This window comes from Ranitomeya variabilis, chromosome 4 (assembly GCF_051348905.1).
Source record: "Ranitomeya variabilis isolate aRanVar5 chromosome 4, aRanVar5.hap1, whole genome shotgun sequence".
Taxonomy (NCBI): domain Eukaryota; kingdom Metazoa; phylum Chordata; class Amphibia; order Anura; family Dendrobatidae; genus Ranitomeya; species Ranitomeya variabilis.
In genome coordinates this window covers 650,895,281-650,911,262 of record NC_135235.1, presented here as the reverse complement: position 1 = coordinate 650,911,262, position 15,982 = coordinate 650,895,281, and the positions used below count along the sequence as shown (strand labels likewise).

At 42.8% G+C, this 15,982-nt stretch overlaps 1 protein-coding gene across 2 annotated transcripts; it reads right to left on the bottom strand.

Moving 5' to 3' along the window:
* Nucleotides 1-265: 265 nt before the first annotated feature.
* LOC143766166 (uncharacterized) lies at nt 266-12,781 on the bottom strand. 2 transcript variants are annotated; one of them, XM_077253632.1, is made up of 8 exons: nt 12,702-12,781; nt 11,330-11,460; nt 11,021-11,200; nt 10,823-10,946; nt 10,645-10,739; nt 10,365-10,446; nt 7,014-7,172; nt 267-1,770 (listed from the first exon to the last, which is right to left on the bottom strand). In XM_077253632.1, exons 2-8 carry the CDS (start codon nt 11,405-11,407, stop codon nt 455-457), a joined length of 2,034 nt encoding a protein of 677 aa, XP_077109747.1. In that variant the 5' UTR covers nt 11,408-11,460; nt 12,702-12,781; the 3' UTR covers nt 267-454. The 2 variants fall into 2 exon arrangements, with proteins under 2 accessions (XP_077109748.1, XP_077109747.1); XM_077253633.1 differs by lacking the exon at nt 7,014-7,172 and having other exon boundaries at nt 266-1,770; nt 12,702-12,777.
* Between the last annotated feature and the right edge of the window lie 3,201 nt (nt 12,782-15,982).

Here is a 15,982-nt window from a genome sequence, read left to right as displayed (position 1 = left end):
AAAATTCCAGCTTGTAAAATTCTAGTGCTTATTTCAAATAATTAAAAACATATATATGTTGTACATATGACATTTTAGATTGGGTGGAGGTCCCAAATCACAGTGTCATGGCAGCCAGGTGATGGACACTTATTAGTTATGTCTAATATAGTCTGCACTAGATAGACTGAGATAACTAATTTTAAAACTGAGGTGATTCGATTTCCAATAAAAGCTATTTTGGGTCATTCTTGTAAGAAATAATGAAAGATAACCCAAAGTTTTTCAAGTAAACATTTATTCATGATGGGTAAAAAAATAAAAAAAATTTCCATGAATGCCAAAAAAATCTATATTCAAAGCTGATAAATAGATATGTTATTTGGTTTCTTTTTGCATTTTGTAATAAGCTTTTTATTGATGATTGCAAATATTTTACTGCTCCAAATTGCTTTTTCTTGTATGACAAGTGATTTTACTTGATTATATCAGGTGTATGTTCTGTTGTACTATTTGCCAATAACACAAATCTGTAGCAAAAAGAGTATGGCTCATCCTCTGTGTGATTTCTCTTATGTCTAATAAGATGTGATTTATCTGTAAAACATATCCCACATTTTGAACATGGATATGGATTCTCCCTCGTGTGACTTCTCAGATGTGTAACAAGATGTGATTTCTCGATGAAACATTTCCCACATTCTGAACATAGAAATGGCTTCTCCCCTGTGTGAATTCGCTGATGTGTAGCAAGATGTGATTTCTGGTTAAAACATTTCCCACATTCTGAACATGAATATGGTCGCTCCCCTGTATGAATTCTCTGATGTCTAACAAGATGGGATTTTTCGGTAAAACATATACCACATTCTGAGCATGAAAATGGCCTCTCCCCTGTGTGAATCCTCTGATGTGTAATAAGGTGTGATTTCTTGGTAAAATATTTGCCACATTCTAAACATGAAAATGGCTTCTCCCCTGTGTGAATTTGCTTATGAGCAATAAGATGTGATTTCTCTGTAAAGCATTTCCCACATTCTGAACATGAAAATGTTTTCTCCCCTGTGTGAAGTTTCTGATGTCTAACAAGATGTGATTTCTTTGTAAAATTTGTTCCACATTCTGAGCATGAAAATGGTCTTTCACCTGTGTGAATTCTCTGATGTTTAACAAGATATGATTTTAGGATAAAACATTTCCCACATTCTAAGCATGAATATGGTTTCTCCCCTGTGTGAATTTTCTTATGTGTAACAAGATACGATCTATCTGTAAAACATTTCCCACATTCTAAACAAGAAAATGTCTTCTCACCTGTGTGAGTTCTCTGATGTCTAATAAGATGTGATTTCTTGGCAAAACATGTCCCACATTCCAAACATGAAAATGGTTTCTCCCCTATGTGAGTACTCTGATGTCTAACAAGATATGATTCTTTATTAAAACATTTCCCACAATCTGAGCATGTAAATGGCTTTGATTCTCTGTGAAGTTTCTCATGTTTAACAAGATTTGATTTATCTGTAAAACATTTTCCACATTTTATACATGAAAATGGCTTCTCCACTGTGTGAAAATTTTCTTCTTTCCTTTTATCCTCCTTAACATTCTGTGATAAGTCATAAGATATGAGCTGTTGATAAGGATCAGATGATAAATCTTCACTGCGAAGAGCAGAGGGTATATCTAGGAGAATGTCATTTTCTTCATATATAACCGGTATTATATCATCATCATCTTCTTTAAAATCTGTAGACATCACATATCCCTCGGAGCATCTGATATAGTCACCTGTTAAAAGTAAGACTGAGTTTAACCTAATGATCTTAGGTCTTTCAAAAAATATTGCATCATTTTAACTGTAACGTCATTTTGATACTTAAAACAAGAATGTAATAAAACATTCTATTGTATTCAGGGAAATATTGCTTACTAGATGGTGGCCCGATTCTAACGCATCGGGTATTCTAGAATATGTATGTCCACGTAGTATATTGCCCAGCCACGTAGTATATTGCCCAGTGACTTAGTATATTGCCCAGTTACATTGTATATTGCCCAGTGACGTAGTATACAGCACAGTCACGTAGTATATTGCCCAGCGACGTAGTATATTGCCCAGCCACGTAGTATATTGCCCAGTTACGTAGTATATTGCCCAGTTACGTAGTATATTGCCCAGTGACGTAGTATATTGCCCAGTGATGTAGTATACAGCACAGAGCCACGTAGTATATTGCCCAGCTACGTAGTATATTGCCCAGCCACGTATGACACAGGTTAAAGAAATAAAAAATAAACATATACTCACCTTCCGCAGGCGTGTTGTAGCTCTGTCGCCTGTGTGGGGTGCAGGCGGCAGCTTCCGGTCCCAGGGTGTGATGACGTAGCGGTCACATGACCGTGACGCCACGGCAGGTCCTTTCCGTGCAGGCGCGCAGGACCTGTGAAGACGTCGCGGTCACATGACCGTGTAGCGGTCACATGACCGTGACATCACGGCAGGTCCTTTCCGCGCAGGACTTGTGATGATGTCGCGGTCACATGACCGTGACGTCATGGCAGGTCCTTCTGCCAGACCATCCTTGCCACCGGAACGTGCCGCTTGCATCGCGAGGAGCCGGAAAGGCGGCGTAGGTGAGTATATAATCATTTTTTATTTTTTAAATTATTTTTGACATTAGATGTTTTTACTATTGACGCTGCATAGGCTGCGTCAATAGTAAAAAACGTGGTCACACAGGGTTAATAGCAGTGGTAATGGAGTGCGTTACCCGCGGCATAACGCGGTCCGTTACCGCCGGCATTAACCCTGTGTGAGCGGTGACCAGAGGGGTGTATGCGGGCGCCGGTCAGTGAGTGCGAGGAGTAAGGAGCGGCCATTTTCTTCCAGACTGTGCGCATCGCTGATTGGTCGTGGCAATGGTCGTGGGCGTTTTGCCACGACCAATCAGCGACTTGGATTCCATGACAGACTGAGGCCGCGACCAATGAATATCCGTGACAGACAGAAGGACAGACAGACAGACAGATAGAAAGACGGAAGTGACCCTTAGACAATTATATAGTAGATGTCTGCATAATATTATTGGTCAGTGATTGACAGCTCATTCGTCCAGTCTGGTGCAGGGGCGTGCTGAGCTGTCTGTGCAGTGATTGATTGATGATGCAATATTATTACATCATTTATATATTGCTAGTTGTAGAAAGAACCCTTTTATGTAAAAGGAATGTTTAATAAGGAAAGCCAATGTTGTCCAGCGTCCAAGAGAAAACAGAGAAGACAGAGAAGACTTGATTCCTAGGTGCCACTTCTGAATTCTGACATTAAAGAAGCACTCTCATCAAAGTGTTTATCCTCTTACTATATTGCAATCATCATTATATAGCACAGTTGTAACGATTCTACCCCTCAGAGTGTCTTAGAACACAATGATTGATAGCTCAGTTGTCCAGTCTGGTGCAGGGGTGTGCTGAGCTGTCTGTATAGTGATTGACAGCTCAATTGTCCAGTCTGGTGCGGAGGTGTGCTGAGCCGTCTGTTTTTAACAGCTCGGCCGTCCAACTTGAGTTTGGGAGGTGCTGAGCTCTCGCCAGATGCTCCCAGATCCCTTGATTGCACAGCTATTTACCTGAGCTGGCAGTCCCATATAGCTGTCAGGTGTAGTTTCAGCTCTGTGTTTTGTTTTTCTCTGTACCTAATTTATTGATAAATCACTGCCTCACTTTGGACTTCATTCTGACCACCCATTTGTCTAATCCTTTTGCTCCGATCAACTATTTTCCCTGTTTGACCTCGGACCGTTACCTAACTAAACGTTTTCTCTTCCCTCTCTTTATGTCTTACCCTCCTGGTTTTGACCTCCGACTCCTTGACTATCCCGACTCACGATTTCTCTGTGAGACGTGACTCAATGGTCTTCTTACAATTGCTCATTTGCCTTTCAATCCAATTACTCTCTTTTCTCTTCTCTATGTAGAAACAGGAAGTCTATTGTCTCTGCATGACCCATTCCCCTCTTCAACTACTGACCCTGCTTCTCCGCTTCTCTCCCCCGGCCACAGACTTGTGCAGTGACTCATGACTTGTGCAGAGAAAATTGACCTCCTATTTCTACATAGAGCTTAGAAGGATTCAGCTACATGCAAATTGCCTCTTCTGAGAAAAAGAGGACTTAACTCTATAGCGCCACCTGTTGGAAGTAGCGATCCTACAAGTCACAATCAACCCTTTAACGAGTCGTGCAATATGACTTAGGATAAAAGCCAAATCAGTATCTCAATTCGCAGACATGGTGTTTCGGGCTGTTGGCCCTCGTCAGTGCGAAGCATGAGAACTGATTTGGCTAGGTGAGAGGCTCTGGACTGGGGTCTAAGGGGTATCGTTTCTCCTTATGGAGAGTGACATACCATCTCTGGCCTGTCAAGGTAAGGAGGCTTATTCGCCGTGCAATGCTCCTCTGGGAAATATAATATGCAAATTGCCTCTTGTGAGAAAAAGAGGACTTAACTCTATAGCGCCACCTGTTGGAAGTAGCGATCCTACAAGTCACAATCAACCCTTTAACGAGTCGTGCAATATGACTTAGGATAAAAGCCAAATCAGTATCTCAATTCGCAGACACGGTGTTTCGGGCTGTTGGCCCTCGTCAGAGCGAAGCATGAGAACTGATTTGGCTAGGTGAGAGGATTCAGCTAGTCAGTTTTTAATCACGTGATAGTTGAACTGCATTACTGCACTAGAAATATGAAAAAATGAGAGCGTTTAGAGCATAAATTGGCCAATTCATGTGCCTGGTAGCCACATTAAGGCATCTCTCGTATACCAGGTCCTAAACTTTCCTTTCCTCTCTGATAATTATCTGAATGGGAACTTGTGAATCCTCTTACTTCCAAACATAGAATAAGTGTGAACAGGTGCTGAACCTAGAGTCACCAACTCGTATACAGTCAAATATATAAGGAAGTGTGCTGCCTTATTTATTTGACTGTATACGAGTTGGTGACTCTAGGTTCAGCACCTGTCCAAACTTAGTCTATGTTTGGATGTGGCGGTCAGTTTTTTGAAATTAGTATTCATTAGCCTTCTGACTGAGCACTCCTCCACCTCTTAGCCACAGGTGTTTTAATCGCAGCAGGTTCATTACCCCTCCACAGAGAGAGAGAAATTTAGTCTAAGAATAGGATTCACAGGTTCCCATTCAGCTGAAGACGTTTATTCTCAGCAAGGAAAGGAAAGTTTAGGACCTGGTATACGAGAGATGCCTTTATGTGGCTACCAGTTACACATGAATTGGCCAATTTATGCACTAAACGCTCTCATTTTTTCATATTTCTAGTGCAGTAATGCAGTTCAATTTTCATGTTTCATGTTTGCATGTTTTAGTGCCGCAGTGTGCTGCCTTATTTATTTGACTGTATACGAGTTGGTGACTCTAGGTTCAGCACCTGTCCAAACTTAGTCTATGTTTGGATGTGGCGGTCAGTTTTTTGAAATTAGTATTCATTAGCCTTCTGACTGAGCACTCCTCCACCTCTTAGCCACAGGTGTTTTAATCGTAGCAGGTTCATTACCCCTCCACAGAGAGAGAGAAATTTAGTCTAAGAATAGGATTCACAGGTTCCCATTCAGCTGAAGACGTTTATTCTCAGCAAGGAAAGGAAAGTTTAGGACCTGGTATACGAGAGATGCCTTTATGTGGCTACCAGTTACACATGAATTGGCCAATTTATGCACTAAACGCTCTCATTTTTTCATATTTCTAGTGCAGTAATGCAGTTCAATTTTCATGTTTCATGTTTGCATGTTTTAGTGCCGCAGTGTGCTGCCTTATTTATTTGACTGTATACGAGTTGGTGACTCTAGGTTCAGCACCTGTTCACACTTATTCTATGTTTGGAAGTGACGGTCAGTTTTTTGAAATTTTGAATCACATGATGTCATAGACCTAATGGAAAAAAGAAGAATTATCTGGGTAGAAAGGCAAAATGAGCAATTGTAAGTACACAGTGTTATATAATATAATGACTGTAATTTATTAATGTCACGGTGTCTCTATGCGCCGCCGCATCTGCCGCTGCTCCTGCTGCCGTGCCTGCCACTCACCTTTCTTTCGCCGACATACTTACCCGACCAGGCGCGCTCCTGTGGTGTGCGCGCGCCTTCCGGTCTCTACTTCTCCAGTCTCGCCGCAGGTCCCCGACTCCCGTCGGGCGCGCGTGCGCACTCCTCTCTCCAACTCCTTCTGCGCACGCGCACTTCCTTCCTCTGCTCTGCAGATGCTCCATTCCTCCTCTCTATGACTCTGGAGGATCTCGATCCGGAAGTTCTGCAGCACTCGGTCTATTTAAGGTATCTCCTTCCTCTGCTCCTTGCCTGATTGTCATTTGTCCTCACTTGACCCAGGTCCCTCTGTGCTTTGTTCTCTCCAGTGCGATACTCTGTCCGTCTTGTGTCTACGCCTTATCCTGTCAGTCCTGGTCATCCACCATATCCTGCTTGTTCAGTGTCTCCGCCATATCCTGCTTGTCCTGTGTTTCCGCCATATCCATTCTGTCTGCCATATCCTGCCCGTCCTGTGTCTCCGCCATACCCTGTCTGTCCTGGGCGTCTGCCATATCCAGTCCACTCTGTGTTTCAGTCACTGTCACTCTGTCCTGTGTCTCCGCCTTAGCCTCTTCCGCGTCTTTCCTCTCAGACTTCCTGTTCCCCGGTATCAGCTTCTGCGGCAATAGTCTCTCTTGGGCCTGCCCCTAACGTTCCCTGTATTGGGGGTGGTCCGCCAGGCCAGCTCACCCTTGGGAGGTTCGTTGTCGTGGTTCTGCGGGTTCACTTTTAGGAGATCCAAAAGATCTGACAATTAAGAGGATAAAAACTTTGATGGGAATGCTTTTTTAAGCTACAAAATGATGAGCAGTCTACTGCTAAATAGATTCTTCTTTGATGGAACTGTGCGTGTTCACTGTCTACATGGAATATTACACGCCACCTAATACTTTAATGCTTATACAAAGTGATTACAAAAGTAAATTACCTTCAGATATGGGCAGCTGTTCCACATCAGGATATGAACAGAAAACTGGAGACTGAACTTGTGCAGTAGTTGGTGAAAAACTTTTACTTCTCATTTGCTCTTTTTCCTCTGACATCTTGTCTCGCAGTTCTCTATCATGGCTGTATGAGTCCACAATTTCTGGAGCCAAAACACACAGCCCAAAAATTTCAGGAACAGAGGATAGTAAATAGAAGATTTACTTTTTCTGCGCTTCCGGAGGACAAGGATGGTTAAAGATGAGATATTTTGCTCGATATCGAATTTATTAGGACACTTTGCTAAGAACAAACAACGCGTTTCAGCCCACAACGGCCTTCATGAGGTATAATATGCACTTATAAAAAATGTTAAAAGAAGAATGTCTTTATAGACTGGAGACTGCTAACACGTCAAAGGGGTGTGTTTTCATCAAATAGAATCACCACCACACCTCCATTAGATTAGTAGTTCAGAATAATATATCAGTACACAGAAGTATATGGAAATAGAGAATATAAAAAATTAGAGGCACTAGCTACGATCATCCCATCTGAATCCACACAAGTTGGAGATACACATTTCAATATTGACATTGATAATGATTAGTGATGAGCGAGTATACTCATTGCTCGTGTGGTCTCCGAGTATTTGTTAGTGCTCGGAGATTTAGTTTTCCTTGCCGCAGCTGCATGATTTACGGCTGCTAGGCAGGCTGAATACATATGAGGCATGCCTGTTTGTTAGAGAATTCCCACATGTGTTCAGACTGTCCAGCAGCCGTAAATCATGCAGCTGAGGCCACGAAAACTAAATCTCTGAGCACTAACAAATACTCAGAGATCACCCGAGCATTGAGTATACTCGCTCATCACTAATAATGATACTAAAAGAAAGAGTTCCAGACTTTTTGCGAATTTCGAGAAAAACATGATTAGACACTAGTTGGATGCTGACTTCTTAGATATCTGTAGTCAGCAAAACATCATACTGGCTGGTCTCCGGATTCATTTCAATAGTACCTATCCAGATGATAAAGTTTTTTCGGATAACTAGCATGATATTTTGGATACCTGTTCCTACGAATTAATGAAATTATTAATCATAAAAAAAAATCTGGCTCACAAATTTGTCCAACCTTTGAGGCAGATTTAAATGAACTAACACAGTATAATGGGTGTGGTCTATATAATGCCTTAAATACAGTGCCTACAAGTAGTATTCAACCCCCTGCAGATTTAGCAGGTTTACACATTTGGAATTAACTTGGCATTGTGACATTTGGACTGTAGATCAGCCTGGAAGTGTGAAATGCACTGCAGCAAAAAAGAATGTTATTTCTTTGTTTATTTTTTTTTTAAATTGTGAAAAGTATTTTCAGAGGGTCATTTATTATTCAACCCCTCAACCCACCAGAATTCTGTTTGGTTCCCCTAAAGTATTAAGAAGTAGTTCAGGCACAAAGAACAATGAGCTTCACATGTTTGGATTAATTATCTCTTTTTCCAGCCTTTTCTGACTATTTAAGACCCTCCCCAAACTTGTGAACAGCACTCAAACATGGTCAACATGGGAAAGACAAAGGAGCATTCCAAGGCCATCAGAGACAAGATCGTGGAGGGTCACAAGGCTGGCAAGGGGTACAAAACCCTTTCCAAGGAGTTGGGCCTACCTGTCTCCACTGTTGGGAGCATCATCCGGAAGTGGAAGGCTTATGGAACTACTGTTAACCTTCCACGGCCTGGACAGCCTTTGAAAGTTTCCTCCCGTGCCGAGGCCAGGCTTGTCTGAAGAGTCAAGGCTAACCCAAGGACAACAAGGAAGGAGCTCCGGGAAGATCTCATGGCAGTGGGGACATTGGTTTCAGTCAATACCATAAGTAACGTACTCCACCGCAATGGTCTCCGTTCCAGACAAGCCCGTAAGGTACCTTTACTTTCAAAGCGTCATGTCAAGGCTCATCTACAGTTTGCTCATGATCACTTGGAGGACTCTGAGACTGACTGGTTCAAGGTTCTCTGGTCTGATGAGACCAAGATCGAGATCTTTGGTGCCAACCACACACGTGACGTTTGGAGACTGGATGGCACTGCATACGACCCCAAGAATACCATCCCTACAGTCAAGCATGGTGGTGGCAGCATCATGTTGTGGGGCTGTTTCTCAGCCAAGGGGCCTGGCCATCTGGTCCGCATCCTTGGGAAGATGGATAGCACGGCCTACCTGGAGATTTTGGCCATGAACCTCCGCTCCTCCATCAAGGATCTTAAGATGGGTCGTCATTTCATCTTCCAACAAGACAACGACCCAAAGCACACAGCCAAGAAAACCAAGGCCTGGTTCAAGAGGCAAAAAATCAAGGTGTTGCAGTGGCCTAGTCAGTCTCCTGACCTTAACCCAATTGAAAACTTGTGGAAGGAGGAGCTCAAGATTAAAGTCCACATGAGACACCCAAATAACCTAGATAACTTGGAGAAGATCTGCATGGAGGAGTGGGCCAAGATAACTCCAGAGACCTGTGCCGGCCTGATCAGGTCTTATAAAAGACGATTATTAGCTGTAATTGCAAACAAAGGTTATTCCACAAAATATTAAACCTAGGGGTTGAATAATAATTGACCCACACTTTTATGTTTAAAATTTATAAAAATTTAACTGAGCAACAAAACTTTTTGGTTTGTAAGATTTATGCATCTGTTAATAAATCCTGCTCTTGTTTGAAGTTTGAAGGCTCTAACTTATTTGCATCTTATTAAACCTGCTAAATCTGCAGGGGGTTGAATACTACTTGTAGGCACTGTAAATAGAGACACTAATAGAAATTTACAAACCTTTGAGAACAATCTCATTGAAATAAAAACCAAAAAAGTAATTGGAGATTTTTTTGAGCTGAAAAACTCAAAGAATAAATTCGATATTGAGTAAAATATCTCATCTTTAACCATCCTTGTCCTCCGGAAGAGCCGAAAAAGGAAATCTTCTATTTACTACCACATTCACATGACCTTGCACCAAAGCTGGCATAGTTCCCGCAATCGTGCTGCAGACCGGAGTATTACAAAGAGCTGATCCACCACACAAATCTTTGAGCGAACATACAAGACATCCAAAGGGTGAGTGCAAAAACCATAATCTGTTGCGGCGGATGTAAACATACACCTACACGTAGACTCTACGCCCCCTGTTTCCCTTTTATCTTCCCCTATATCCTTAGGAACAGAGGATAGGAGACTGTACCTGTGTCACTTATAACTGAGAAACCATTATTTCTTATTTTTCTCCCTTCACACTCAGTTCTGGGTCATAAATACAGCTTCTTGATTTTTTATGTCAAAGCGCCGAGCTACCACTAACCTGGGCAGTTATTTGTAGGAATCTTCTCTTTACACCACTCATCACCCCTCTCTGTAGTATTAATATGCATCAGATCTTCACCCTGAAACACAGATTGTAAAAGTCACAGACAGATGGAGAAGTCACATCTATGATCAGCTCTAATCCTGCCATCTCCACCGTTCTCATTACACAAGTATAAAACATATAATACTGGTGGATAAAACAAGACTGAACACAAGACCTTCACAGCCGTCTACACATCATAGGGGAGATCTCATGACACCTTCTGTGCATCTACCTGATGATCCTGAGGAACATTGGGATCTTCTTTACAGTCCTGGTGAAGAAGAGTACGGGGACATCTCTCTGGTGTTGTCCTCTTACTGGATAGAACTAGAGGAAACACATACAGGGACTGAATTTATTCTTTACATACAGATAATTATACAGCGTATGTATTTAGTCCTGTCTATTACCTGGTGATGTGAGGGGCTGGGGAACCTCCATCATGACGTCTTTGTACAGATCTTTATGTCCTTCTAAATACTCCCACTCCTCCACTGAGAAATAGATGGCGACATCCTGACACCTTTTAGGAACCTGACACATACAATGATACCATCATCCCCTGATCCCTTCATAGTATTATTTCCCAGTATCCCCAGCAGTGTCACCTCTCCAGTCAGCAGCTCAATCATCTTGTAGGCGAGTTCTAGGATCTTCTGATCATTGATGTCCTCATGTATCAGGGGGTGAGGTGGAGGCCCAGTGTTTGGGCTCAGGGGTCTTCCCCATCCCTCATACACAGGGGCCTGACAGCGCTCACTTGAGGTCTTCTTCACTACTGTGTAATCCTGGTTATGGAGAGACACATTAATAAATCTCACTACAGACATTTCCAGAGTCCTCACCTCTCCAGTTCTGTCCATCTGTTATTCCCATAGATAAGAATGATGTAATGTGACGTCATCAGAATCTCTCACCTCTCCAGTAAGCCGGAAGAGGATCTCTAGGGTGAGGTGTAATATCCTCTCCGCCATCTTGTCCTTGTCCCTATCCATCCCTGACTGGTCAATCAGAAGATTTACAACTAGAGGATCCAATATTGTAGGACCTACATGGGAAGATGATGATGAAACATCATAAGGAATCCAATGTAATACAATTGCTGAAGTTATTAATGAAAACATATGATGAGACAGAACGTGTAGATGTGATATTGTTTCCTTTTTTATGGAATGGAGCATGAGTGTAATATCTTATTGAGGCAGCTCCTCCATGTCTGAAGTTAATGCTTCACAAGAACACTACAGTCTCTGGCCTCAGCACCAGAAGAACCCACATTCCTATGCAGTGGAACCTTTCCACCTTCTTCATTTATTAAGCTTTGGGATCTGGACAGACCTTACAGCTTAATACACATCTTCACATGCCATTCTGGGCAGTTTCTATTTGGACCAATTTTATTCAGATATACTTTAATTGAATGAACCAAATCGGCTGATTTCTGTATTGGAGTAAAACCCACAATCCTCCTACAATGTGACGTCTCGGTGTTTTCTCCATATTCTGCCCCACAGCCTCCTCCTCCAGGATCAGTGTCCTCAGTACAGGACCGACGCCACAGACATTTCATGGGAAATCCGTTTATTCTAAACTATTACAGCCAAAATTAGGGAAATTACAGTTTCTCCATTTCTCCAGATTTCTATGGGAAGAAAAACCCGACATTTCCAGTATAAATACAACAGAAAAAATGCGGCAGCACTCACCAGATGACGTGGTTCAGTCCTTTATTGAAGATACAAAATCCATAACATCGTGTTCACGGCTCGGGGGTGTGCCTGTAGAAGCGCTGGAATAGCGCGAAACAGCTGTTGTCGATCCCTGCTCACTTCCTCCATGTCCGCACTCCCCCGAGCCGTGAACACGATGTTATGGATTTTGTATCTTCAATAAAGGACTGAACCACGTCATCTGGTGAGTGCTGCCGCATTTTTTCTGTTGTATTTATACTGGAACGTCTTTTTTCATGCGAGCACCTCCAGTTACTGAAGTCTTAACCAAAAACACCCACAATTGACTGTGTTTTATCTGCGCTCAGTTCAGAGGCTGTGCAGCGCCACATTTTTTCTTGACTGCCCAAACCCGACATTTCCATTCCCTGTAATCTCCACCCCAGAGAGAAAGCGTCATCTGTCCCCAAACCAGAGCGCCCTCCCCTGTATACAGGAGCACAGCCAGCGTCCTATTACTGTACATATACACATGGCAGAGCTGGGGGCACTATCTCCGGGAATGGAGGGGTTACTGCCCCCTGCCCCCGCCCAGTAATGGGGAATCTCCAGCACCTACCTCCACCTGAAGAGCCGCACACCACATATATGGCTGTTCTGTGCGCACAGGACCTGGGATGAGGTCACAGTCATGTGATCAGTCACATGGACTGGAGGAGTTATATGTAGTAAAGCTGCAAATTGCCTCTTCTGAGAAAAAGAGGACTTAACTCTATAGCGCCACCTGTTGGAAGTAGCGATCCTACAAGCTGTAGTAAAGCTGTGAGTTTCTGATGAGTGTAAGTTGGAGCCGTCAGCCATGGGTGTACGGAGCTCTCAGTGACTCGTGTTCTGATATCATTAGTTTTTGATTGTCTCTGGTTCAGCCACCCACATTTTCCAGTTCCTTCCATCCTCTGCGGTGTGGAGTGCTGGTATTGTGTGTTCAGCTGGATTTACTAATGAGCAGCTTGGAAAAACTTTATTTACATTGAAATTTTGGTCTCTCAAACTAGTATCGTATGTAAACTGTCGCGGTTCCCCTCCTCGGTGTGTCCGGGATGCAGTTACTGACAGCTCAGTTACCCAGTCTGGTGCTGGGGAGTGCTGAGCTGTCAGTGTGTTGATAGCTTGTCATCCAACCTGAGCCTGGGAGGTGTCGGCTGTCTCCAGGTATTCATTATCCTAGGTGATTGCCAGGCTAATTTACTGGGCTGTTGCTCCTACACCTCTGCAAGGCATACATTCAGCTACTGTGTGGTTTCTCTCTCTGTGCCTTGTATTCTGTTTATTGATCTTTCATTGCCTGACCTTGGACCTCGTTCTGACCATCTGTTTGTTTAACTCCTTGTGCTCTGTTCTGCTATCCTCCTGGTATTTTGACCTTGGAAAGTTACTTGACTACGCCTTTGTCTCTTCCTTCTGTTTATGACATACCTTCCTGACTTTTGACCTCGGACTCCTGACTATCCTTTCTCAAGGCTTGGCCGTGAGAAGGGACTCAGCGTCACATAGAGTATAGAGATCAGTATGCAAAGTGAGGTGTGAATAGCGTTCAGGCAGTTTCTGGAATCTTATGGCTTTGAGCATCACTCCTTTGTTAATATACAAACAAAAATCTTTACCAAATCTTGACTTGTTATCAGGTTTTGGTTTTGGCCGTGGGAACGTCTTGCAAGGATCATGAGGGCTGGCAGCTTTATTGAGTGATAAATCAGCTATTTTGATGGGTAATTGTTTCAAAACATATTATTTCTACAATGCTGAAGAAATTCTAGAAACTCTCACACATCACAGCATAGCTCAAGTCAATTAGGGGATTTGTTTTGATTCCCAGTTAGGTCACAGCCATACTCTGTGGCTCATAACATAGCCAAAGCTTCGACTACACAGATTGTTAATGATTTTCTCTGCTTTGGTGAAAATCAAAAGAACAACTCTGGCACTGTGTAAGCACTAAGACCAGAGCCAGGACAAGGTATTTTGGTGCCCTAAGCAGACGAAGCTGACAGCGCCCCACACCCTGATGTACCCTCTACCCAAATAAAGGAATGGGTCAGAGACTAAGGTTAAAAGACCCCTAAAGTACCCCACTTTTTCACCCAAAAATACCAGTAAAAGTAGAAAAAAAAGTGATGTACTTTAGAGGTGAGGCTAACAAGGAGTGCATTTTCAAAGTAATATATAGAATCATAGTATGTGGACCATTTACACAATACAAGGGATAAATAGCTATATTTATCCCTGACGTCCTATATTTTAAATATCCAACCCAAGGACAGTCATGGAAACTATTATGACTTAACTGTATAGGGACTGTTTGGTTTAAATTAAAGTGTCCATCATGGGGCAGATGCACTATTTGGAAACTAAACAGACCCCATTATAGATAAAGGGATACGGATACGTATGATTGTTTTTAAAGAAGCACTCCTCCTTCTCTAACCAAAACTTTTGTTCTCTTAATACATTGCAGTCAACATATTATACAGCACTGTGTACTTACAATTAGTGTTGAGCATTCCGATACCGCAAGTATCGGGTATCGGCCGATACTTGCGGTATCGGAATTCCGATACCGGGATTCCGATACTTGCCGCGTATCGGATACCGGAATCGGAAGTTCCCAGATTCAAAATTCCGAAATTCAGCCAATGAGAATGATTCCAAGTGTGGGCACATCCTGTTTAGCATGGAGGGCATGAAACTACTGGCAAGGCTGTGATTGGCTGCTGAAATGATGTCATGATGCAGTTTAAAAGTCGCTGGCGCCATTTTGCGATCACTCTGCTGTGAATTCAGTTAGTGACAGGACGCTGTTTGCTGACTGAGGGACAGTTTAGAGATAGCGATTTGCTTCTTTGTGCTTTCCAAAGGCTAATTTAGCAACCGCTGTGTTCACCTACTATTCACCTTGCTTTTGCCTTGTAGCGCTGTTTTCACAGCGATCTGCAAGGTCTGTGTGTGTGTGTGTGTGAGTGCAGCCCACTCTCTAGTCTGAGTGCAGCCACATAGGCCATCCATAGCTGGTTGTATTCAGTTCAGGGAGGGTGGTTCATTGCCTCATACTGTTCTTTTTTTTTTTTTTTTTTTTTTTTTTTTCAAGTAGTGTAGTCTGCTGCTAATTTATTCAAAAAAATCCTATTAGTGTCTTTCCACCCGTCTCCAGCTAATTTGTGGAAAAACACTACATAGGATAAAGTAGAGGAGGGTTTTTGGGCCTTGCAGCGCCGTTTACGGCTGTCTGCACGGTCTCCGTGTGACTGCAGCTCGCCCTGTAGTCTGTGAGCAGCCGTAGCCTGGTTGTCTCCAGCTCAGGGTTGTTCACTGCGTCATACCGCCAAATCAATTTTAATTTTTTTTCAAGTAGTGTAGTCTGCTGCTAATTAATTTAAAAAAATCCTATTAGTGTCTTTCCACCCGTCTCCAGCTAATTTGTGGAAAAACACTACATAGGATAAAGTAGAGGAGGGTTTTTGGGCCTTGCAGCGCCGTTTACGGCTGTCTGCACGGTCTCCGTGTGACTGCAGCTCGCCCTGTAGTCTGTGAGCAGCCGTAGCCTGGTTGTCTCCAGCTCAGGGTTGTTCACTGCGTCATACCGCCAAATCAATTTTAATTTTTTTTCAAGTAGTGTAGTCTGCTGCTAATTAATTTAAAAAAATCCTATTAGTGTCTTTCCACCCATCTCCAGCTAATTTGTGGAAAAACACTACATAGGATAACGTAGAGGAGGGTTTTTGGGCCTTGCAGCGCCGTTTACGTCTGTCTGCACGGTCTCTGTGTGACTGCAGCTCTATCTGTTGTCAGTTCAGCCCCCAAAAAAGAAATAAATAATAAAGTTCACCAAACACACCAGTTACA